The sequence below is a fragment of the Marmota flaviventris genome, chromosome 2 (genome assembly GCF_047511675.1).
Source record: "Marmota flaviventris isolate mMarFla1 chromosome 2, mMarFla1.hap1, whole genome shotgun sequence".
Classification (NCBI taxonomy): Eukaryota; Metazoa; Chordata; class Mammalia; order Rodentia; family Sciuridae; genus Marmota; species Marmota flaviventris.
The window spans coordinates 74,240,392-74,267,486 of record NC_092499.1 but is presented as its reverse complement, the minus strand read 5'-3'; the positions used below and the strand labels follow the sequence as shown (position 1 = coordinate 74,267,486).

Genomic DNA, 27,095 nt, shown 5'->3' with positions numbered 1-27,095 from the left:
TGAACTGTACATGTCTTAGAGCAAGTGATCTAATGTTGCTGAAGAGCCCAGCACGCTGCAGAGTGAACAAGGAGAAGAAACATAATAGGAGATCAGGTCACAGAATGGAGAGGTAGGCGTATCTCATAAGGACATCTTTCTGAGTGAAGCAGGGGCCCCTTGGAGAGTTTTGAGTGGAATAATGACATGATAGACTTGTTTTTAACTAACTTATTCTAGTATTGTGTTAAGAATACAGTTTAGGGAGACTGAGGCATGAAGATCAATTAAGCCATTGCAGTACTCCAGGTCAGGTAAATCTGACCTGGTCTCAATCAGGGTGCTAGAGGGAAAATGAGAAGTTTGATTCTGGAGGAAAAAAAATCATATATATATAATTTTTTAAAAAATTTATTTTGGTACCGGGGATTGGACTCAGGGGCACTTGATCATTGAGCCACAAACCCAGCCCTATTTGTATTTTATTTAGGGACAGGGTCTAAGTTGCTAAGCACCTTATTCTTGCTGAGGCTGGCTTTGAAGTCATCCTATGTCAGCTTCCTGAGCTGCTTGGATTGTAGGTGTGCACCACCACACCCAGCACTGGATGCATCTTGAAGGGAGAACCGGAGGATTTCCCAATAGATTTGATTTTGATTATCTATTGCTATGTAACAAACTATTTGAAGACCTGATGGCTTAAAACAAACAAAAAATAATTTTATCAGCTAATGGTTCTGACAAGGCTCCATTGCTGTTCTATGTGGTGTCAGCTGGAAATATTCACTTGGTAGTATTTCACTGGGGTGCTAAAAATGGAAAATAGCTTTGCTTACAAGTCTGGGGATCTCAGTGCTCTTTACATAGTCTCTTTCTCCCCATATGGCCTCTGCCCAGATGGACAACTTTGGCTTCCTCAGAGCATGTAGCTCAAAAGTACTTGGACTTCATACTTGGCATCTTGTAACAAGCCCCACCATGTAAACCCTCATCAATTCACTGTTTGCATCATATTTATTCCAGTATACAGCACGGTGCAGAGTGAACAAGAAGAAGAAACAATAAGAGATCAGGTCACAGAATGGAGAGGTAGGCGTATCTCATAAGGACATCTTTCTGAGTGAAGCAGGGGCCCCTTGGAGAGTTTTGAGTGGAATAATGACATGATAGACTTGTTTTTAACTAACTTTCCCCATATGGCCTCTGCCCAGATGGACAGCTTTGGCTTCCTTAGAGCATGTAGCTCAAGAGTACTTGGACTTCATACTTGGCATCTTGTAACAAGCCCTACCATGTAAGCCCTCATCAATTCACTATTTGCATCATACTTATTCCAACTGGCTAAAACTACACACATGGCCAAGGCCTCAGTGTGGAAGGGGAGTACAGGAGGGCTTCATTAAAGGGTACCTTCATAATGGGGTTGAAGAGAAAAAGGAATCAATGATGATTCCAAGATTTTTGGTCTGCATAACTAAAAGAATGATGTTAACATTACATTAAGTAAATAATAATAAAAGGAAAACTGCCAGAGAAGATTTTGGACAAAGATGAAGAGTTAAGTTTTGTACACATGAAATTTGAAATATACACACACACACACATACACATATACTAGATATCTGAATGGATACTCAACTTTGACATTTCCGAGAGCTCTGGGCTTTTATAAAAAGTTAGAAATCCTAAGAAAATAACTGGTATTTAAAAACATGAGATCACCAAGTGAGTGAGTGTGGATAGAGAAGAGACAATGACCAAGCACTTATCCTTTGAGCACTCCAAAGTGATGAGGTGGAAAGGAAAGGAGCAACTATAAGGGGAGAAACCAAGATAGTACTAGTGTTGTGGAAGCCAAGGGGAAAAGTATATCCAACATGGATGATCAGATTTGTAATAAATTTCTGATAGGCTAATAGATTAAACCTGGACATGAACAATTGGATTTAGTAAGGAGGATATGAACAGTTCAACAGATTAGTGGAGAAAGGAGAGGCAGGAAAGCCTGACTGGAATGGGTTGAGAAAGGCAAGAAGTAGTTCCCAATATTTGGAAACTAATCTGATAGAGCTAAACTTCAGTGCCCTTACAGGGCTGATAATGATGCTTTCTGCTAAATTGTTTTCCTCCCCTTTCTCACAGAACATCCACTTCATACAAGTTGGCCACTGTCCTATTCTCTCTTGCTAAATGAGTGCCTGTTTACCGATTTCAGCTATATCCTTCCCTTAATCTGACCTCGGTATACATGTAAGATTCATCAGGATCATAGAATTGCCCTGGCTTTCTGAGTATCCAATGTGGATCAAGCCCCCCACTTCCTCATACCGGTCACAATATTACCCATCCAAAGTCCAAATTCAATCCTAGGTTCTTTTTAAACAACCACCTTCTTACTTTACTGTTCTCCCTCACTGTGTTAGTTAATATCCGATTTGTTCACTAGGGTGGTGGTTGTTTCAGTTTTTCTGTTTTTTAAAGTCCTGTACACTGTCAGAGGAACAGAAATAAAAGGGTAGCCTGCAGGGAAACAGGATGGAAATTTTTGTTTTAAGATACAGAAATAACAGCAGGTTTGTATATTGAAAGAAACAATCAAGAGGAGAGAAAATTTAGTTCCTTTAATACAGGACAGCACGGATGGGTCGCTCGCCTGCGTACTCGAGTGCGTGAGATCTTGGAATGTGCCTAGCTCTGGTGATCCCAGCGAGTGAGGGTCCCTTTTGCTCAGAGTCCTCAAGCGTCTCCAGCTGCTTTTACATGGGTGGAGTAGAAAAACCAACTAACATTAGGGTTCGTGGTTTTGTTAAGACATAAGCAAAAAATGCCACCGACCTGCAACTACGAAATCATGAATGGTAACAGAATATGCCTGGAGACTGGTCTAAAAAAGTGGCCTTTTAAGTTTCTTTTGTGTGTTAATGAGGAGGGGTGGGGAACCAGCGTGTGCCATCAAGTGCGCAAGCGCAGTTTCAGACTCCTTTCCTTTAGGAAATGAACTTTCCCAGAGATCTTCCTAATATTGAAAGGGTTTGGATTTCTTGTCTTAAAAATCATCCTTAAAGTGTTGTGATGAAACTGTCAAGAACTAGCTCCGAGAAAATTGAGCTTCCCCTATCAAGATAAAAAAAAGAAAGCTCACCTGCGCCCAACGTGGGGCTCGAACCCACGACCCTGGGATTAAGAGTCCCATGCTCTACCGACTGAGCTAGCCGGGCGGCTGCAAGCCAGCCTTAATTTTCTGTCTTTTGGTGACTGCTTACCCGTATTTGGTTTCCTTCCCCAGTCTTAAAAAATTATTCCTAATATACTATGAAGTTGGCCTTTCAGAATTCTTTTCAAGGACGTTTTAAAACGTTAAAACTCAAATTTAAAAATTGTTATTTTATATGTAATCCTAAAATCACTGAAAACTTACCCAAGACTTTATAAACTCATTGAACTTTTCTTCTGAAGTGTTTTAAAATATTTACTGCCCAATATGTTATCTTCTTTACATAAACACGTGTCAAAGCTATCCAACGTCTATCAAATGATATATTCAATTCCTCATATTTGGGCTCTGCATTAAAAAACAAATTTCAACCTCTGAGAAATTAAGTTTCACTGAAGAACAGGGGAGTTTAGCTATTTTCTTTGGTCTGGTCTGATTAAGGAAAGTGAAGTTGTGGAAAGGGGATACTGATTCAATTTTAAAAAATTGAATGACTCTAATAATAGAGATTTAGGTGGTTCAGAGGCTATCATCCTGCTGAAATGACAGAAACTAGGAGGGAAGTCTCTGAATCTAAAGGTAACAAATATTATTTCTAAGAGAAAAATCTGATTTTGATCAAATTATGACAAACTGAAACAATGGAATAATCTCCTATGAAAATGTTAAAATTCTGAAAGTCGGGCAAAACTTTCTAAATAAAGGATTCTGTGAATCTTCCTGCTCAAAATTGCAAGTTAAAGCCTAATTGTAGCCCTGGGAATTACAAAGAATTCTTAGGATATTTATATTTATAAATTAAATACTTTGAGCGTGGAATTTCCTGATACTCAATTTAAAAATATGGCATGTCATAAAATATTTAGATTCTTCAAAGTAAAACTGGGACTTAAGTAGGATATTTAAAATTTTTAAGCTTAAAATAATATAATTACAGGCTAGAGGTGTAGCTCAGGGGTACAGTATTTGCCTAGCATTTGTGAGGCACTGGGTTAGATCCTCAGCACCATATAAAAATAAATAAAATAAAATAAAGGTATTGTGTCCATCTATAACTAAAAAAAAATTTTAAATACATATATGATTATAATTTTTTTCGCAAACGCAAACTGGTTTATTTGTGATTGTTTCATAACTTGGAAGAATGAAACTGGGAAATGAAAAATTTTTTACATATTAAAATTATTATTTCTAACCATTATTTAAATAATTAAATATGACAATAGACGTAGTATCAAATAATTATTAAGTGTTATTTGATAATGTTTAAATTTGTTATATTATGATTTATTAAGTTATCTATCACATGCAAAGCATCATTAAGTATTCTAACAGACTATTTTAAAAGAGATATTAACTTCAAAAAGCTGATCATCTTATAAGAAAGATGTGTAAGTTACATATCAATTTCTTATGTACTACTTCCAAATGTATTTTGGAGTAAAATTGGTCAAAACAAATCCATACCCATTTAAGTCTTGCAATGAATCAGACAAATAAGGAAGAACTTGAGACAATTTAGTGCATTTTTCCAAGACATAAGATAAATCAACAATCCAACATCAAAGTAGGCAGTTCATCTGACAATGAGTTCAGAAATAGCTCCCAAATTATCAATGAATAGAGTGACCTACGCACTCAAACACACTGTATTGCACACAAGTAGTGAATTTGTTTAAAAATTTAACTTGAGTACCTAAACAAGTTTGGAGTACTCAAGTTTACCTTCCACGTGAACCCTCCTATGACTACAGACTTTAGCTTTCTTCAGCACTTTCTTACCCATCTTGGTTGAAATCAGGAGCTCTTATGAAAGAATTACAATTAGCATGTTTTAATGTGAGGTAAGTTAAGTGATTTGTCTTTGAAGAAAATTTAAATGTTTTATTTGTTCAAGAAAAAGAAAACTTAACCATTAATTATAGCTTCATTAGTAGGAAAGAGCAACTGAAATTCTTTTTTTCCTAACTTTCTACATCCAATTCTTCAGCATGCCCGACAAATTTTCACTTCTACTGCTACCTCTAGTCCAACTGATTGAGAAAGATCATTGAATAATTTAAATCAAATAATGAAATTTTACAGCTGGAATTTTTTTTCCTGATGTAGAAAACCAATAATTAATGGGAATGAAATGATGGAATTAAAAACTGCCAGTTGGCTGCCACCATAATAATAATTTTATTCAAATGAGAATAATCAGATACTATAACTAGTGGACAAAAGTTTGAGGATAACAGGATGTTTACATAGTCTGAAATTATTTCCCCACCAGTTATTTATTAATTAATTACAAAGGGGAAAAAAGAAACTTATATTGAAGAAATGTTAAGCAAATTATCAAAGTTAAAATTACCATTAACAGGGGCTGGGGTTGTGGCTCAGGGGTAGAGCTTTGCCTAGCACATGCAAGACCCTCAGTACCACATAAAAATAAATAAAATAGAGGTATTGAAGGTATTGTGTCCAACTACAACTTTAAAAAAATTACCATTAACAGAACAAATTGATATCATTTTTCTACTAAGATAACACTTTGGCATGAATGAATATATTAAGGAATATTCTACAAAATAAATGGTTTGAGTTTTGTCAAAGATGTTAATGCCATGGAAACTCAAGACATACTAGGTAACTATTTTCCAGATTAAAGAAGACTGGAAATATAACAACTGAATGCATTCTGAGATTTATCTTGCGCTGTGAAGGGCATAACCAGGAAGTGCCAAAAATTGAATAAAATTGTTAGATTAGGTAGAAATATTTGTTAATTTTCTTTCTTTTTGTACTGAGAATTTAACCCAGGGTGCTTTGCCACTGAGCTATACATTCCCAATCCTTTTTACCTATTTATTTTTGAGACAGGATCTCTATACTTTGCCTAGGGCCTTGGTAAGGCTGACCTTGAATTTGGGATTCTCCTGTCTCAGCCTTCTGAAGTCACTGGGATTACTGATGTAAACTACCATGCTCGGCTATTTTCTGATTTTCATAATTTTACTATGGTTATGTAAAATTATGTTTTGTCTTAAAGGGGAAAACACACTGCATTTTAATTTAGTATTTAGAACTAAAACAATTGCTTCCGGCCTTTTACTTACATTATATTAAGATTCATTCACAAGATCTGGTCTAATGTCTACATCTTTGATTTCGCTTGTCCCTCACCGCACTGAAATCTCTGATAAACCATACTGACATGACAGTTCCTAGGAAAAGCCAAATTTTGTCCAGTGCCTATTCCCTAAGCCTTTCCTTTTCCCAGGTTTCCAGATTAAAGAAGACTGGAATTACCCATTCAGAAAGTCATTTCCTGAGCACCAGCCCTAAAATTTGCACGTCCATCACCTATTAACTCACTATTTTTATCTTCTACCACTTATAGAACTATTTTGCTTATTTATTTTTGTTGCCTGTTTCTTCCCATTGAGAATTCCGCTAGGGATGGGAATATATCTCGTTCACCATTTTATTAGCAATGTTCAGACAAGTACTTTTAACTTATTAATGCTCAATAAATTTCCTGAATCAGGCTTTTTCTTTACTCAAAAACGTTATACTCATAGGAAGGGCTCGAATACTTCTGTAAAATTTCAAGTTATCATATGATACCCTTAAAATGCAATTTCCTTCCGAAGGCATAAGAGGGTGATATAGCCCGGTGATATAACGGCTCCGGAGGCTGAGACAGGAGGATCGCAAGTTCAAAGCCAGCCTCAGCAATTTAGCAAGCCCCTGTCACAAAATAAAAGGCCTGGGGATATGACTCAGTGGTTAAGCGACTGGTACAATCCCTGGTACAAAGTACAAAAACAAAAAAACAAAAAGTGAAATAAATACCATCATTATCTGGGTCAGAATTAGGAGGTCAAGGACAAAGGGATAACTCTCCCCTCCTGCTTTCTTAGCTCTTAGTACAGGAACATCTTTCCTTGTTTGTTTCAAGACAGACGAAAGAGATAATATAAAATATAAATTTTTCCTGGGAAAAGAAATAGAGCACTTTCTTAAAGGACCCAATGACCCAAAGTGTCTCAAGGCACTGCAACTGAAGGAAAAAAACCCTACCTTCCCCTAACCACCAAACCCCAAGTCTATTGGTCCACCCAGGGGCGCCGCTCCCTACTCTCACCTCTCCTTTTCCCACAGTCCTTTAGGCCGCGGAACCAGCGGCAGAGAAAAAGGCTATTGGTTGAAATTGCAGCCAATGGGAGAGCTTGTTACTAGTCTGCGCGGTGCGGAGCTTATAGGGCAAGTGCTTTGGGCCTGGAAGCTCTACACATCCCGGTGGTTTTAGCACGATGAGCTCCATCGGCACCGGGGTGAGTTTGTTATCCCTCAGTGGGTTATTGTAGTCTAAGCATCGGCGTTGAAGGGAACTCGGGCACACTGCGTGGGGGGACGTCTCAGACCCGGGGTGCGCTGGGACTGCCTTGGGTAGGGTGGGCCGCTTGTGGCCGCCTGGAGGCCGGCGGTCTTTTATCCCTGTGTTCTAGGCCCGCTTCTCAGGTGTCGGTGACTCTTAGAAGCCATCAGCCTAGCTGTAGCGAGCTTGGCCAAGCAGCAGTAAGATTTGGAATGGCCTTGGATTGCTGAGTCACTTTCTTAAGCCGCTTGGGAAACCGAAAGTGGAAACTCGCGGGCCCTGAAATAGTGTGTGAAGGGTTTAGGCAACAATTGGCCTTGGAGAACCGCCGAGACACTGCGTCTTGGGATTCTATGGTTTGAGACTAATGCTGTCTATGGACCGCCTTTGCAATTCTTAGGCTGCTGCTGACTCATAGGCCTTCTATGTCTTCCGTTCAAGTACACTCAGTGTATGAGTCCATGGAAACCCTTTTGGGACGGAACTACTAAGAAAAAGGGTCTGATGAATCAGTTTTTTCTTTGACGCAGCCTTTCATGTACACATTATTTAGTAGCACCTTATTGGCATTAGTACTGTAAACATTTCAGTGATTATCGGCTTAACTGCTTTTGCCTTTATTTTTGTGGTACTCGGGATTGAACCCAGGGCCTCGCGCATGGTAGACAAGCACTCTGCCACCCTCACCCTGTAAAAATTTTTAAATTTTTAAAGGGTCTCAGTAAACTGCCCAGTCTGGTCTTGATCTTGTGATCTTCCTGCCTTAGCCTCCAGAGTAGCTGGCGTGCGCCACCTGCTTCTGACTTTTAATAATTTGAAGATTTTGGAGCTGGATTTGTTCAGTTTCCTATTTCACTTTTTAAATGTGTTGTGTATGTGCGGTCTTTTGCTTGCTACTTTCATACTTATCCATATAGAAAGGTTTTTTTTTTTTTTTTTTAAATAAGAATTATCTTGGCTATTTGCGTTAGACACATTGAATAATGGGTTCATCAATGCATCTATTCCTGCTTACAAGATTTTGATACTTAGCATTTAGCCCAAATACGGTATTCCAAGTTTGACAACAGGTGTTTATGTTTGAAATTTTTTAAACAATTGAGTTAGGAATGTTGCAGTTATGTCATACTTTTTTGGGTAAGTTAATGCTTAGTAATGCATCTTGTAGAAAATCAGTTTTGCAACTACATTAATATGACCTTCAGTTAACAATGTTTCATTCTGCAAATCTTTTAGAAATAATTGGTAATATAATCATTTGATATATTTTAATATTGACAGTGGCAGAGTTAATGATCTCTGAGACTCAGAAAGTATCAATATTGAAGATTTATCTCCTGTCTTCACTTTTCTGAAGAACACCAGTTACTAATATTTGTCTTTTTTGCTACTTCTGTCTTGTTGATGTTTAATAGTCATTTTCATACTACCTATCCAAAGTAGAGCTCTAAATTTTCTCCTCTTGCCGTTTTTCATCTCCTGTATTCTTACCTTAGTGAATGATCCAAGTGAAAAAGAAATATGTGATTCATTTTTATTTTATTTTATTTTTTCAGCCCAGAGCCATTCCATTAGCAAGGTTTTTGTTTTAACTCTAAAAACGTATTCCCTTGCCTCTATTCTCTTGTCAAAGCCACTGTCATCATCTTTGGAATACTTGGTCTTTTCATTCAGTCTTGTTGCCTGTACAGTTCATTTTCCACATGAAGTCAGAGTGACATTTTAAACACTAAATCATATTGCCTTCCTATTTGAACTTCTCATTACATTTATAATAAAGGATAAACTATATATACTCCAGCTTGGAAGACCCATTATTGTTTGGCTCATCTCTCCTTCACTGGCATAGTGTTTTCATTTCTTCACTGCTAGTGGTGATCAAGATGCAGTAACTGTATTTCTTTTTCTTGGCTAGGCTAGATTTCTTTGTGTTTTCTCCATAAGTGGCTACTTCCTTGTCTTTGAGATTTGACTCAAGTATAACTGCCCCAGCAAGGCCTTCCCTGATGAAGTAGTCTGTATAGTTTCTTCTATCACTTCACTGTTTTTTCTTCATCTTAATTGTTTGTGTCTAGTTCAATTCTAAAGATAAGGATTTTATGAATGAGAGATTATCTTTGTATTTGCATGTAATGACTCACATGTAATTGATACTTATTAAATATTTGATGAATGCTACCTGATTTGACCAAGGTTCTTCAGTTTAGTGGTACAGCTATGAATTTAAATGCTCTGACTGGATTGTGTATGTAGCTGAGTGATAGAGTTCTTGCTGGGCTCCATCCTTAGCATCTTTAAAAAAAATACACACACATACATACACACACACACACACACACACACACACGACTTCAGTGCTGTTTCTACCATAACACAGTAACACAGTATTAAGTTTTTCTTTCTTTCTTTTTTTTTTTTTTAAAATGTGGTGCTGAGGATCGAACCAGTGCCTCATATGTGCGAGGCAAGTGCTCTGCCACTGAGCCACAACTCCAGCCCAGTATTAAGTTTTTCAAAAATGAGTTTTCTGTGAAAGAAGTTCTGACCTCTTCTAAGGACTTGCATCCTTTACTTTTCAGTAGTAGAAATTTAAGCTGTGTAAATTAGCCACTATTGCTGTTTTGACAGGCTTCCCCTTCATCAAAGCAGAGTTTCTGATGGGATGTAACAGAGTTCTGCTGGTTAAGCAGTTTAATGTTTAGAAAAACAAAAAGTTGTATGGTTGTTACTGTTAAAGGTAAGTCATTATAAGCTTGTTGTTGCTTTTTCCCCTAGTATGACCTGTCAGCTTCTACATTCTCTCCTGATGGAAGAGTTTTTCAAGTTGAATATGCTATGAAGGCTGTAGAAAATAGTAGGTAAGAAACTTGTTTCACTTGAAGTAAATGTGTTTTAACCAGGTGTAAATATTTTAATTTTTAATGTTTTGTAATTAGGCTGTTATGTACTGTGGCAGATAAAAGTATATTCCATAAAATAATTTATTATCCATTTACAATTTCTTGTCCAGATCTTTTCCATGAGCACCGACTCTATACTTCCAGTTGATTCTCCTTAGATATCCATGTCTCAAATATAGTGTATAAATCTACATTTATTATCTTTTCCAGCCCATTTTCCTTTTTTAAATTCTTGATTGATATCATTGTTTTTCTTGACCATTAGGTTTCTGATCTGTTGTCCTATTTTTTAAATTTCTCATGCATTTCGTGTTTTAAAGTCCTATATGCAGTTATTCACGTTTGTCTCAGCAGTCTCCCTCACCCCCACCCCCCCACCAATTTCCGTTTCTACTGCTTCTCTCCAAAAGGTGGGGATTTGCGAAGATCTTTTCCTGTTGGGTACTGTTACTTTATTATGTCTTTTATTGTTTTGAGTAGTTACTTGTTTTTGCATATGTTGACACATGGGAAACCCTTAGTACTTAATGAGCAAATGTTCATTTTATGTGCCATCTTTTGAGTGGTAGAATGAAGGAACATGAATTTCAAAAGGTTTATGAAATATTTTTAAAATTTTTGAGCAAAAATTAAATCTTAACTCCTCCTGGTATTTGTAATAAATGTGCTGAATTTTGTGTTTAAATGTATTATTAGAGATATTATCGGTACTACAAGCTATTGGTATCTGATAGTATAATAAAAAAAAAAAACTAAGAATTTTAGACTGAAGTATATTTGTCATTCTTTACAAAGCCTGATAGAATTCAAACTTTTTTGGCACTGAAGATTGAACACAGGGATGCTTTACCAGGAAGCAATATTCCCAGCCGTTTTTGTTTTCTGAGTTTCTGAGGCTAGCTTTGAACTAGTGATCCTCCTACCTCAACCTTCCAAGACGCTGGGATTATAGGCATGTGCCATTGTACCTGTCTAGAATTCAGATTTTAAAAAAAAGTTGGTGGATATGGTGGCATGTATCTGTATTCCCAGGTACATGAAAAGGTGAGGCAGGAGAATCAATTGAGCTCTGGGGTTTGAAGCTAACCTGGGTAATATAGTGAGATTCTGTGTCCAAAAAAAAAAAAAAAAAAAAATGACATTTTCTTCTGGCTGACAAAGGAATTTGGGTTCTTGGAACAAGGAGCTGGAGAGACTTAGCCAAGTTACAGAAAAACATCCTCCTTTGTTTTCTTGTATTTTCTTCTTTTTTTTTAGTATTTTTTTCAGTTGTTGATGGACCTTTATTTTATTCATTTATTTATACGTGGTGCTGAAAATCGAACCCAGTGCCTCACACACGTGAGGCAAGCACTCTACCACTGAGCCACAACCCCAGCCCTGTATTCTTGTATTTTCACTGGTGTAAAAACAAAGTTAAGTCTTGACTAAGAGAAAAATTAGGAATGTATCTTGAAACCATCTATATAGCCCTGAAAATTGAGGCTTAGCTGTGAGGAATTGTATATCTTAGGAATTCGTTTTCTGTAAAATACCTCTAAATATTTATAACAGTTATATTTAAGAAAATAGGAGTAAATAAATATATTAAGTAAATAAAAATATTTTTAGGAACTGAAACCTAAAAAGGCATGACATTTTTAGGAACTGAAACCTAAAAAGGCATGACATTTTGTTTCCTTTTTCTTTTTCTTGAATATGGGATTTCTCTGGTTCTATGAATGTAACTTTTTATTATTTTTTTTTTTGCTGAGGATCAAACCCAGGGCCTCAGGCATTCTCTGCATACTACAGTACATTGAGCCACATCCCTAGACCCTGAATGTTGCCTTTTTTCTCTGTAAAATTGGGATGTAAGATGTCTACCTAGAGTACATAACCTTCCCATAACAACGAAATATATGTAACACAGTTGGAAAATTTTTAAGTGCTACATCTGCACAATTGCATATTAAGAATAATAACAATAAATGAAAAAATAACTTGTTTCAAAATACAAAAATCAGTGAGAAAAAAGGCATTATTCTACAGGTTTGCAAATATCAGTCTTAGTTTAAAAGTTTAATTAGATTCTCATATCTTTGTTCTACCTATTATGTCTTATTGAAGCACATGAAGCAAATCAGGCTTCACCCAGATTGGGAAAATGGGGAGTATCTTAATAGACTTTTCAGATAATTATGGACATAATTCTTTAATACTACACCAGAACTGATGGTAATTATGAAGTCTAGAAACAATAAACTCCTACTTTGTTACCCTAAAATGCAGTGGACTGTCATGCATGACTTTGTACCATCCTGGCTTGGTCATTTGGAAAATACAGTTCATAGAGTTACAACAGATGTCCCAAATTATACAAACTATCAAAACATCACATTTGTTAATATCACCACCACCAGTGTCAACTTGAAAGTTTGTAAATATTGGGAAGCAGACAAGAATTTTTATAATGGTGAATATAAGTTTTCTAAAATTTCAGTTTTTGCTTGAAAATTCAATTTTTATCATTGATAAGAAATTCTGTCAGTTTCCCTTGAAGTAACAGTTTCATGTTATTTATTTTAGGGAAACTGTCTGCCATATAACTAAATGTAAATAACCATAGTTTATCTGTCATTAGTTCTGTAAAATGAATAACCCCTGGGTACATCACCTTCTGTGTGAATAGTCCTGGGTCAGACATTTAATCCTATAAGAAAATTCACAACTCAAAAGAACAAAACCAAACCAACTTGTGTACTAGTGCTTTTTGTCTTGAGGTGCCCATATTTTTGTCTTTAACAGCACTTTGCCTCCAGTTTCATTAGTAGAATATTAAAAAGACAGATACTTGCTGGGTGGCTCATACCTGTAATCTCAGCTACTTGGGAGGCTGAGGCAGGAGGAACTGGGGTTGTCTCAAAATAAAAAACAAAAAAGGTCTGTGGCTCAGTGGTTTTTGCTGGTGGGGTGGTGGTGATGGTGATGAACTCAAGGATTCAGATTAAATTAAGTGTTCCTTCATTAAGGACATTCTTAACTAAAAGCAACTTTTTAAATATGTGATAGCAGAACAGAGGATACATTTCTAAGTAGTTTATACTTATTGTTTGTGGTCACTGCATTGATTCATGTTAAAATGCCAGCAGCCTTACCCACCACTGCTCTGTGTTATCAGTGAAAATGCCCACACAGTGGATAGGTATAAATGAGGTCTTTGGCTTCATGGATATTATCTCTAAAAGTTTCTCAGAGATTCTCAGAAAGTTTCCAAACTACATTTCGAGAACTTTTGATTTAGAATAAAAATTGCTTTAGATTCTCAACAGTGAGGAAAAAAGAATTGGCTTAAGTTCAAGTATTGCATATGTCTGTGGAAATTTATTTAAATATGCAGTTATTTAAGAGGAAGTGCACCCTAGCTCCCAGAATAACTTGATTGAGGCAGAAGTGAATATTAGGGATGATGGTGAGGTTAATTTCAGTATAGGTGTTGGAGGCATGACAGTGTTGGAGGCATGGCAGTGAGGTTAATAAGATTCTTAACAGGAAATTAAGCCCAGTTGACTTTGCTAGATTCTCTGGATTTTTATCTAGGAAGCTTGGAAAGGACTTTCAACCTGATAGGGGGCATTGAAGGCATCTAAAAATGTTGGGGGGCGGGGGGAAGAGCTGAATTCTTAGATAATTTTTTCCCCCTGGGAAGAAACACCATGATTTTATCATGGTGTGTGTGTGTGTGTGTGTTTGTATGTTTTATTGGAGATTAAATTGCTGAGGCTGGCCTGGAACCGAGTGATCCGCCTGCCTCAGTTTCCCAAGTTGCTGGGATCACAGGCATGTACCACCATGCCTGGAAATTTGATCAGATTTTGAGAGACCTGTAACTGACAGGTTTCCTCACTTTTTAGGTTATGGGCCACTTTTTAAGATTATGATAATGACAATAAAATAGGACTAGATATTAGGCTGCTCATGTTACATAAAATGAATTGAAGAAGTGGAAAAGATGTTGTAATCTAGGCCTGAAATTATAAGGATTCTAGTGCTAGTAAGAAAGGAGTGGACATGTGAGAAATTTTGAAGGAAAAAAAGTCAATAATAGCTCAATATGGGAATAAAGGATAAAAAATGAAAACATAAGGATTAAAACTTGGTGATGCAATTATCGGAAATAGAGGAATTGAGATAATTTTACAAAAAAACTATAAAATCAAGTGTTTTTAATTTGTCCAGTTAGGTTTCCTGATCAGAATTACCTTTATTAAAAAGGATAAAAATAAAATAGTTAACATTTTAGCTGGGCATGTGGGGCACACCTGTAATCCCAGCAGCTCATGAGGCTAAGACAGGAGGATCATGAGTTCAAATCCATCCTCAGCAAGGGCGAGGCACTAAGCAACTCAATGAGATCCTGTCTCTAAATAAAATACAAAAATAGATTGGGGATGTGGCCCAGTGGTTGAGTGCCTCTGAGTTCAATCCCTGGTACCAAAAAAATAAATAAAATAATTAACATTTTAATTTTCCAACAGCATCATGATTTCTCCACCTTTTACTTGAAGTTAAGATCTTTTTATCTTAAACATTTGTAGCATGTAAGTTTTATTTTTTTCAATACTTACTAGAAATAGTACATGTTGACTGCAGAAAAATTGGAATAAACAGATGAGCCAAAGGAAGAAGAAAAATAAATCATGAACTGGGGATATAGCTCAGTGGTAGAGCATTTGGCTAGCATATGCTAGATCCTTGGTTTGATCCCTTGCACTGAAAAAACAAAACCCAAAACCCATAATCCTTCCACCCAGATTATTCACTTTATCTTTTCGGCATATACTATTCATAGAAAAGTAATTTATAACATGTCTATCATGTTATACATACATTGTGCCATATTATACGTATTGTTAGCACTTTTAAAATTATATATTAATATTTTTGTCAACTGATATTTTAGATTTTGGGGGGCTTCACATGATATTCATTAATATAAATGTAATTTATCATAGTTTAGTTTGCTTTCCCTTGCTACTTTTTAAATGTTTTACCTAGTTTTGTGATTTCTTAAAAAATTATTGTTTATTCTGTTTTTAGTTTTAAAAAATTGACTTTCTTTTTGTTTCAGTACAGCTATTGGGATCAGATGTAAAGATGGTGTTGTCTTTGGAGTAGAAAAATTAGTGCTGTCTAAACTTTATGAAGAAGGTTCCAATAAACGACTTTTTAATGTTGATCGGCATGTTGGAATGGTAAGGTCACCTTTTAAACTGTTCCTCTTTGTTGTGTCCAATTTCTTTTGAAATAACTGATTGAACTATAATAAAATGTGATTTTAGGAACATTGAGTCAGAAGTAGATCAGTGAGTAGCCACAAAAATAATCATTGAGTTACCTTTTACTGTCTAAAAGGTAGATTCTCATAACCTTAGTAACAAATGTGAAAAACCAAGTTGTCTTAAGGAGGAGAAAATGGGGGGAGTATGTATAGAAATAAATCTTGGCAGCCCTGATCACCAGGAGATGGTACATGCTGAGAGGCAAAGAGTGTTTAGTTTTTTGTATCCCTTATGGAAATCAGTGTCACAATAAAGTTGATGTCAGAGAAAATAGGAAGGTGGAGCACTAGGAAAAGATGTTTAAAAAAAGACGAGTGAACACATCCTTTTTAATGGCTTCATGGGCATCACTGTAAGTTACTACCTACAGCTGGTATCTAAGCCGTCTGAAGTACTGCAGTGCACAAGTTCAAGCCAAGCCATAAATATACTATCAGTATGTATTGATGTCATCCTAGTTACATGTCAGACTATTTCCAGTAAGAACTATCACTCTCCCCCCAACAAAAAGAAAGAAGTGTTTCTAATTCAGCTACTGTTCTGAAAAGAAAAGGAAGAAGAGAGAATACATGTGTGTTAGATACATAAATGCTCTCAGTCTCGACAATCGAGCTAAGGTATACAGATGAGGAAACAAATGTGCTGCTTGTAGAGAAAAATTGCGATTCAAATTTGGGTCTATTATTCCAGAGCCTATTCTGCAGTGACACATTATAAAACTCATTTCTTTTGCTGATAACTTTGGTATTCCTGAATTGAGATGTAGTGTTGAGTATGCACACACACAAAAGGTTTGGCAAAATAAAACCAGTAAACATAAGGCTAATTTTTTTTTCTTCTTCAAAGATGATGTTTTTCTGAATGCTGTTTCTCTTCTGAACAGATTTATTATTGTCAGTGAAACTGAAGTGTTCTGATAAAATTTGTCAGATTATACCTTAGCTGGTAGGATGTGCATTATGTATTCTTTTACTTAGTAGAAAAAGTTCAAGTATATTTTTTGGGGAAAACTTTGGTGGTAGAAAAAATTTTAAATTTGTCCCATTTGTTAGGTGAAGCTAGGAAGCTAACAGCATTTTTTATAAAAGAAAATTGGCAAAAATTTGGACCGTGAAGGAGGTTAGACAAAAGAGGTCTTCTTCAAAGTAATTTGAGAGTATTAGACTTCATAGTAAGTTTTCTTCAAAGCAACAGAAGATTTTTTAAATGATGAAATTTTTGAAATAACTGATTGAACTATAATAAAATGTGATAACCTTGGAGAAGTCATTCTAAATACTTATTTCCTCCTCTGCAAAGTACTACTGTTTTGTAATAAGTGCTCAATATGTTAGGAATTTACCAATTTATTAGGTCCAGTAAAACAAAAGGATGTTAAAGATCCTGATGTCACTTTTCAATTCTGTGAATCTAATCTAGCAGTTTCCAAACTTTGTTGGTTGATGGCACTTTAAATGTATGAGTGATTTGTTTTCCCTGGCTTCACTAGCTAAAAAGTAATATTTAAGTCCAAACAACTTAGTATATGTCCTAAAAACATAGTAGTTGTTAGTGGGGAAAAAATGCAAAGAAGATATTTTTAAGAAAATATGATTTTTATTTTATTTTGAAAAAAATACATTTCACTGGGTATGGTGGCAAATGCATGTAATTCCAGTGACTGGGCAGGCCAGAGGAGAAGATTGAATGTTTAAGACCAGCCTCAGCAATTTATGGAGGCCTTAAGTAACTTAGTAAGAAGATCCTGTCTCAAAAACAAAAAAATAAAAAAGGCTAATTCAGGGGCTGGGACCAAAGCTCAGTGGCAGAGTGCTTGCCTAGCATGTGTGGGGCACTGGTTCTATCCTCAGCACCATATAAAAAATAAATTAATAAACAAAGATATTGTGTGTCCCTCTACAACTAAAAAGAAATATTAACAAAAAAAAAAAAGAAAAATGCTAATTCAGTCTTAAAGCACCACTGGGTTCATTCTGCAATACCAAATAAATAACCAAAACTAAACAACTGTGTATAGTTTGGAATCATATTGGATGCTACCACCCTCATTTCATGGTCCTTATTGATTTTTCATAGTACTTTTTTCATAGCAACTTGAAGTTATACTTAGTAAATTTCCAAATGTAGGACTGGGGATGTGGCTCAAGCAGTAGCGTGCTCACCTGGCATGCATGCGGCCCGGGTTCAATCCTCAGCACCACATACAAATAAAAATGTTGTGTCCACCGAAAACTAAAAAAATAAATATTAAAAATTCTCTCTTTAAAAAAAAAAAAAAATTCCAAATGTAATTCCAAGCATCAAAGTGCCCCATAAAGATCTAAAGCCCAAATTTATTTGAAATGATGCTTGTTAAAACACTATTATATAAACCTGTAAATAACTGTACTTTTTTATTTGTGATAGGAATGTGTTTATTAAATTGGTACTTTGTTTCCCCTCAGGCTGTAGCAGGTTTGTTGGCAGATGCTCGTTCTTTAGCAGACATAGCAAGAGAAGAGGCTTCCAACTTTAGATCTAATTTCGGCTACAACATTCCACTAAAAGTAAGTTGGTAACATATTGAGGAACCTTTTGAACAGTAAAAGAAATGTATTAATAAGGTTTTCTTTTTTCCTCCTCAGCATCTTGCAGACAGAGTGGCTATGTATGTACATGCTTACACACTCTACAGCGCTGTTAGACCTTTTGGCTGCAGGTATGAAATTTGTGAGATTATCAAAAATCAGATCTGCCAATCTTACTGAAGTGAGATGGTATCTTAGGGTGGTTTTGATTTGCATTTCTCTGACTGCTAGAGATGGTGAGCATTTTTTCATGTACTTGTTGATTGATTGTATGTCCTTCTCTGAGAAGTGTCTGTTCAGGTCCTTGGCCCATTTGTTGATTGGGTTATTTGTTTTCTTATTGTTTAATTTTTTGAGTTCTTTGTATACTCTGGATTTTAGGGTTCTATCTGAAGTGTGAGGAGTAAAAATTTGTTCCCAGGATGTAGTCTCCCTATTTACTTCTCATTGTTTCTCTTGCTGAGAAAAAACTTTCCCCTTCTCGGACTATTCCCTGAAGACCTTAAAAGAGCATACTATAGGGATACTGCTACATCGATGTTCATAGCAGCACAATTCACAATAGCTAGACTGGAACCAACCTAGATGCCCTTCAATAGATGAATGGATAAAAAAAATGTGGCATTTATACACAATGGAGTATTACTCAGCACTAAAAAATGACAAAATCCTGGCATTTGCAGGGAAATGGATGGCATTAGAGCAGATTATGCTAAGTGAAGCTAGCCAATCCCTAAAAAACAAATGCCAAATGTCTTCTTTGATATAAGGAGAGCAACTAAGAACAGAGCAGGGAGAAAGAGCATGAGAAAAGATTAACATTAAACAGGGACGAGAGGTGGGAGGGAAAGGGAGAGAGAAGGGAAATTGCATGGAAAAATGGAAGGAGACCCTCATTGTTATACAAAATTACATATAAGAGGAAGTGAGGGGAAAGGGGGAAAAAAAAACAAGGGAGAGAAATGAATTACAGGGCTGGGGACGTGGCTCAAGCGGTAGCGCGCTCGCCTGGCGTGCGTGCGGCCCGGGTTCAATCCTCAGCACCACATACAAACAAAGATGTTGTGTCCGCCAAAAACTGAAAAAAAAAAAAAGAAATGAATTACAGTAGATGGGGTAGAGAGAGAAGATGGGAGGGGGGGAGGGGGGAGGGGAGGGGAGGGGAGGGGGGATAGTAGAGGATAGGAAAGGCAGCAGAATACAACAGTTACTAGTATGGCACTATGTAAAAACGTGGATGTGTAACCGATGTGATTCTGCAATCTGTATATGGGGTAAAAATGGGAGTTCATAACCCACTTGAATCAAATGTATGAAATATGATATATCAAGAGCTTTGTAATGTTTTGAACAACCAATAATAATTTTAAAAAAAAGTCAGATCTGTACTAAGATATTAATTTTCTGCAGGTTGGCCTTTTATACATTTCAGATTATAAATTGTTACCAAAAAATATTAGGGCTGATATTAAAAGTATACATAAAAACTATTTGAATAATGAAAGGAATCAGGAGATTTGAGGTCATAATAATAAACTCATAATTATAACTGATTATATAATAAATGCTCTGGTGCTAAGGCTTTTATATTCGCAGAAATTGTATAGTGATTTTAAATATATTCCACGTTGACACTGGATAGCTAATTATACTTTGGTTTTCTCATTAATGTCTATCAGATATACTTTAAACACTTAGATAAAATGCTTTTAAATGGAGTTTACAGTCTGTAATGAATCCATACAAGTTATGTTTTATAATTTTTATTAGGCACAGTGTCTATTTCTGTTAAGGTAAAGTGCTAGTATGTTTACTTTTGAGCAAAGTGGGGATTCTATTGCCATGATCTGGAATATGTGTAAATATTCAGATATGGTTGTCATCTAGTAAACTACATTTTCCTGAAATGAAAGAACAGTTAATAACATTTTTGTTAAAAGTCAGTCATGCTTGATCAAAATAAAACATTGAGATCTTAGTGCTTAGCTATAATCCTACCATTGAGTTGTTCATAAGCATCCATGTTTAAATTACTTAGGAAGACAAATTAGAGACTTTTGTTCCACTGGCAATAGGTTAGACATGGTGGGTAACTTGTTAACACTGGTTAATTCTCACTTGAATTACTCTGAAATACTTTGTATAAAATACTTTTCATTTTTAATCTTTCAACTGAGCTCTTAGTTCATCAGTTACTTTTCTATGTTTTTTTGGGGTGGTGGGTGGGTACTGGGGATTGAACTCGGGGCCACTAGACCACTGAGCCCCATCCCCATCCCTATTTTGTATTTTATTTAGAGACAGGGTCTCACTGAGTTGCTTAGTGCCTCGTTCTTGCTGAGGCTGGCTTTGAACTCAAAATTTTCTTGCCTCAGCATCCCGAGCCGCTGGGATTACAGGCGTGCACCATTGTGCCCAGCCTTTTCTGAGGTTTTTAAGGGAGTAAGAATATGTATCTTGCACACATGTATTCTCTCTTCTTCCTTTTCTTTTCAGAACAGTAGCTGAATTAGAAACACTTCTTTCTTTTTGTTGGGGGGAGGATGGTAGGAGTCAGTCATGGAAGTAGGGACACAGATGAAACACCTTACAGGTAAAGTGGCCTTAAATATGTATTAGGTGTAGTGGGGAAACAAATGCCTATTTCTGGAGAGGTGGCAAAAAAAGGGGTATGAGAAATAGGGGGAATGGGAGAAGAGTATTTGATGTAAAGGAATTGGTATGAAAGTATAAAACTACATGGTCATTTCAGATTAAGAGAAGGTTTTAGAGATGATACAGCAGATGCTGGAAGGTCCAGTCCTACAGAAGTTGTGCTCCATGGCAAGGAGTTCTAATGAAGGAAATGTTGATGGGTTTTAAAATAATGACAATTGGATATATATTCTGAAAGATAAGTCATAGTAGTGTAGAGGATGGAAGGAAATGATGGAAAGGGTGAGAACTGGATAGTTTGCTGTTAAAGATTAACTGCATGTAATGTAAGAGGTAAGATGAGATTAGTAACCTCTAAGACTTGTAAGACATAAAAGCAAATACATAAAGCAAATACATCACAATGTCAGAAAATCAGTAATTCATATGATCATTTAATAGCCTAATTTCAGTTTGTTGAGCATATAAAACTGAGCCATTTCTAATTATTGCAGAAAAGTGGAGAAATATTGGGGAATGAAAGATGGAAAAAGTTGCATTGAAAAGTTGACTTTCAGTCAGGAATTTTATTCCCATGGCTTTTGAGTGTTGATGCTTTCTCAGACCTTCTCCGTAGTTCTATTTTTCACTGATAATTACTTTTTTCTACCGTCTTGCCAAGATAGTTTCATCGGAAAGTTTAATACAAATTTAAAAACCCACATGAGAATCTCTAGTATGTACTAGATTTTACTAATTATAATTGTACTTACATCACTGCAAGTTTTTAAAAATTATTTTTATGGTATTAAGAATAACTTTTTAAAATGATTTTTTAAATGCAGTTTCATGTTAGGATCTTACAGTGTGAATGATGGTGCACAGCTCTACATGATTGACCCATCAGGTGTTTCATATGTGAGTAATCTTGAATCATTTAAAATTCTATTGTAGTATTTCCTTAGTTTCTTTAAAACTCATTCAAGGAATGTTTTCTTTTTTATCATTAACAATAACCTATGCATATGAGGCAGAGGAAAAACCTATGGCTTTCCATATGCTAGAGAAAATACACAGTAAATTTAAAATGTGATTCTTTCATTAGTATATTAGCAGTGTCTTAAAAGTGAATACAGGGGCTGGGGACATAGCTCAGTTGGTAGAGTTCTTGCCTTGCATGCACAAGGCCCTGGGTTCAATCCCCAGCACCAAACAAAAACAAAAACAAAAAAAAACTCCAACTGAATACAGACCTGGAGGTCAGTGGTAGAACACTTGCCTAGCACATGCAAAGCCTGGTTTTGATCCCCAGCATCACAAAAAAAGGTATGTAGGGAAGGATTTGGTATTTGAAATTTTTTGAGCACTGTAATATTCAGGAGAATGTTGCATATCTTTGTCCACATTTGCTTTTAAGGTATTAACATCCTTTTATTAGAAACAGTAATGATTATTGAAATGGATAGTATACTAATTAAACGATTAAATGTTTTTTCCTTTTTTTAAAATAGGGTTATTGGGGCTGTGCCATTGGCAAAGCCAGGCAAGCTGCAAAGACAGAAATAGAAAAACTTCAGGTAACAAATATTTAATGTTTGAATTCTGCTAGAAGTAAAATTTATCACTCCAAACTAAACCTCTTAATCCAAGGAAATAGTATAGCTTGATATTTAAAGCAGAGCCTTGTGAAGTTGCTATGCAGTTGAATAGGAAATCTGGTAACATGTTATCTGAATTGCCTCATGGATCCTTTTGTGATTTGATGACTGCTTAATTCAAAATAATCCAAAATAGTTCTTTTTTTTTAAATTGATTAAAAAAAATGACAGCGGAATGCATTACAATTCTTATTACATGTATACAGCACAATTTTTCATATCTCTGGTTGTATATAAAGTATGTAGACATCAATTCATGTCTTCATACATGTACTTTGGATAATGATGTCTACCACATTCTACCATCCTTGCTAATCCCTTGCCCCACCCTTTTCCCTCCCACCCCTCTGCCCTATCTAGAATTCATCTATTCCTCTCATCCAAAATAGTTTTTAATATAATGGTTCAAAGTCCATGTTCATGGATCCCTAGAACTTGAAAATTCTAGTGTTGTAAAATTTATGAGTTAATGCCACAGAACTGCAATAAAAAACATATATAATATTTCTTCCTATATCATTTCTTTCTTTGGGACATAGCTTTTATGTCTTACAAGTCTTCTATTAAAGTGTCTGGCTGTACTCTACTGCTTCTTTCTTGTTCCTAGCTAGACAAGGCATGAAGCCTTTCCTGTTAAAATTACGTACTTTCTATTTTCTCATAAGCCAGAAATTCAGCTATTAGTATGAAAAGTTTATTTAAAAATATTTGTTTTAGCTATAAATCAGTTAACTTTATGTTGAAATAGGAGCCATAAAGTCTTTTTGCTTGTCAGATCTTTGCCTAAAAGACAAGGATATGACCTATCAGAGTTTCAGTTTTATAGAGATTTTCAGGTACACTCAGTATGAATGCTAAACTACAACCTGACTTACTCATTCAGCTTACTTAAGGCCCAGTTCAGAAAACACTTGTTAGTGTTTAGCATTTGTTTAATGTCAAATTCTAGAAATCTGATTCATGTTTGGTATTTTAGTAAAGTTGAGAAAAGGACCTAGGGACACTACTTAGCCTAAAGCCGAACCCTAGGATAACACACTGCCTAGGGTCACATAATAAGTTGGTGTAAGAGTAAACCAGTTTGTTTACATCTCTCCAGAGTGTTCTGTGTTCTGTATGTGTGCAATGGGGCACGCTAGTGCCCAGCAATTTAGGCCCTTTCTTGGAATAAAAAGGGCTGAGGATGTGGCTCAGGGTTTGATCACTCCGGGGATAAATCCCCAGTAGCAAACCCCCCCCCCCACCCCCCCAAAAAAAAGTATAAGAATAGTCAGCAATTTATTTTGTCTGTGGTTAAACCAAAGTAACAGATGAGAAAACAACAAATCCCAGATAAAAATTTAGAACAATCACTTCATTTGAGGAACACATACTTTAAAGTCATGTACTACTAAATCAGGGTTTGAAAACTGGCCCACTGCCTGCTTTCTTAAGTAAATTTTATTGGAATACAGGCACAGTCTATGGCTACTCTTAGTAAAAGTATTGTTTGGTCCTTTACTGAAAGAATTTTTTGTCACCTCTTGCTGTACATCAATTCTATAGCCTGTTTTACCTCTGATGTTCTATTTACAAAAAAATATTTTGTGAACATATAAAAACATGTTTGCTATTTAAAATGTGCTTTTCCAATTTATACTTAAGTTTGCCTGTGCAGGATGCAATTAATTCACCAACTATAGAACTTAACCTAGTAAGGGTAAAAATATGAAAATTAGTTTTCTTTCACCCCTAATTTAACATGCATTGCCTCAATAATCTCATTTTGTAAATGATTTTAAATCCATATTGTAAAGATTCATAATGAATTTGTTCCTTAGATCTCTCAAGTCTCCAATCCATGCATATTTTGAAGAGTTCATCTCAGTTGCCTTTTTTTCTGTGATAGGATTTGTCTGTTTCCTAAGATTAGTGTTATTAAACTTAATGTTATGGTTTTTATTTCCTCATGTCGTCCTGTAGACACAACTTGAGCATCGGGATTTCTAAATTAAATTAAAATAAAAATAAATTTAATGAACCTGATTTAATGACACTAGTAGTTGAATCACACTTCGAGTCTGGACCAATGTAAAAGTGTTCTGTATTTTTCACCATTTTCCATCCTCCTGACATATCCAAAATATAAATGCTAGTATGCTCAAACACTGTGATTAAATCTTTGTTTGGGTTGCATCTGAATAATGTACACATTGCTCTGCTGACCACTAAATAGGTTTTTTTTTCCTACTCTGATTTTCAAATACTGAAAAAAACACATGAATGAACTTTTTGGCTTCCCTCTTTTGCTTTGTGGATTAACATTTGTCTTCCCGCAATCAAACCAAATCCAATTTGTGCTCTAAGAACCTGCTTAAATCCTCCTGATGGTTTCTGCAAGCTTTCCCTGATATCCCTTAAGAACAATTTCTTTTGTTGTTCTTTCTGTTTTGTAGGTACCTACTATCTAGTATGATTTTTGGCATTTTATTAAGTAAATTGGCTGAAAACAAACTCAAGATTTTTTCTCCCTCCAATTTTTTAAACTTCAGGGTCTACTGATAAATGAATTGATAGAGGCTTCTAAAAATTTAACATAAAATTAGTGGTTATCTAGAATATCTATTTGTCATGTTAACTGAAAAATACTAAATTGTGAATCAGGAAACTTTATGGTCTGTTCTTCTTGGATTTTAAGTTATCTTATTTGGTTTTAGATCCAAGAGTCTATCTCACGAATATATACTGTATTTTTGTAGATGAAAGAAATGACCTGCCGTGATGTTGTTAAAGAAGTTGCAAAAATGTAAGTTGGAATAACTTGTGATTTTTCTGTTTTAAGAGGCTGTTTCATTTGAAAATAATATAATGTATAATTTTTAGAAGGTGAATGTAAAATCCTAAGAATCCACACCAAGAAGAAAATCTTTTTTTCTTGTTGTCTTGGGGATTGAACTTAGTGCCTTGCACGTTAAACATGAACTATACCCTCGACATGAATATCCTTATTTTTCAGTAATGAATGGGGTGGGAAAGTATACCTTTTGACAAAATGAACTGTTAGGCAATAGGATTTAGGGTAGGAAGATGTAATAGACCTTGGATATCAAATTAACAGCTTCATTTGTTAGCTCCTAACTTCTCAAATCTCATAAAGTTCATTATTTAATCTTAAAAGATAGCCTTCAACAAAAAGCTTGCTTTTATTTTATGGTCCTGCAACTGGAATCCATATATGCTCTATTGTTGAGCTGTATACCCTTGGTCTTGCAAACTTTATAGCTAATTGCTTCTGTACATGATCTGTGAAGCTGGCTCATTTTTGAGCTGCTGCTTTCTTTGGAAAAGATGTATTTCACTTTTTCAGATTCATCATAAAATTTTTTTGAAAAAGATAGGGGCACCCCTATAATCACAGGAGGATCATGAGTTCAAAGCTACCCTTAGCAACTTAGTGAGGCGAGGTCCTAAGCAAGTTATCAAGACCCTTCCTCAAAAAAAGGGGGGGGGGGGGTCTGGAGATGTGGCTTAGTGACTAAGTGTCCCAGGGTTCAATCCTTGATAATAACCCCTTCATACAAAACAAAGACAGCTTAAAACCTGAATGATTTATATTAAAAAGTAGCATATAAATAATTTTTTAAATAGTAAGCACAGTCAATAAACCTAGGTGGCAAATTTTTTTTAAAAAAACACCTTCATAATTCTAGTTGAAAGAATGCATTTGCTATTTTAAAAATTTCATTAAAATATTGACTTTGTAGCCAGCTATTGAGATTTAAAACTTGTTTGAGATTTCACAGCACCTCCATCCCACATTACAACACAGACAAGGTCTAGTGAGTAACCTTAGTGTAATAGTGTCTTGGGCTTTACATCTAATAATATTTGCAAGGAAAAAAAATCCCAGAAGTCTCAATTATATAATTTTAAAAAGTGTGATTTAGGGCTGGGTTCGTGACTCAGTGGTAGAGCTCGAACCTAGCACTTCTGAGGTTCAATCCTCAGCACCATATAAAAATAAAATTAACTTGTTGGCTCCTACAAATAAAAATGTATATATCTTTTTAAAATGTGATTTAAATGATAATCTTTTCTGAACTGGTGGTTTTGTCTTCCTTGTCCACCATTCCTGCTAATGTCAGTACCCCTCCTTTACTTCCCTCATTCAGCTTCAGTTGAGAAGCAAGCATAAGCCATTTTCTACATATTTTCACTGAATTTTACAACATTTTAATATGATATATTAAATAGCATCTTTCATGAAATCAGGCATTCTGGAAGTCAGCCCTTACCACTATTATGTTTAGGTATAATGGTAGACATCAAGTAGCTACCCTTAATCATAAGATGCTTTCATATTATAGCAGGGCTTTAGAATACCCTCTGAAAGTAAAGTGTGTAAAGCAGTATAAAATATAAAATAAAACTTTACACTGATACTTAATTTTTGATACTTTTCCTGTTACTTTGTTAT

The 27,095-nt window shown here is 35.5% G+C and overlaps 1 protein-coding gene and 1 non-coding gene across 2 annotated transcripts in view; one reads left to right on the top strand and one right to left on the bottom strand.

Annotated features, from left to right (window-relative positions):
- Positions 1-3,124: 3,124 nt before the first annotated feature.
- On the bottom strand, positions 3,125-3,197 carry Trnak-cuu (transfer RNA lysine (anticodon CUU)). Its single transcript has one exon. It is a non-coding gene; the product is annotated as a tRNA-Lys (tRNA).
- A 4,206-nt stretch (positions 3,198-7,403) lies between these two features.
- Positions 7,404-27,095, top strand: part of Psma3 (proteasome 20S subunit alpha 3) — a 21,653-nt gene continuing 1,961 nt past the window's right edge. Inside the window, exons 1-8 of the mRNA XM_027929744.2 lie at positions 7,404-7,515; positions 10,335-10,417; positions 15,570-15,693; positions 18,225-18,326; positions 18,405-18,478; positions 21,827-21,899; positions 22,493-22,558; positions 25,378-25,424. Of these exons, the coding sequence (XP_027785545.1) occupies positions 7,495-7,515; positions 10,335-10,417; positions 15,570-15,693; positions 18,225-18,326; positions 18,405-18,478; positions 21,827-21,899; positions 22,493-22,558; positions 25,378-25,424 (590 nt within the window). The 5' untranslated portion in view covers positions 7,404-7,494. The remainder of the gene's footprint in view (positions 7,516-10,334; positions 10,418-15,569; positions 15,694-18,224; positions 18,327-18,404; positions 18,479-21,826; positions 21,900-22,492; positions 22,559-25,377; positions 25,425-27,095) is intronic.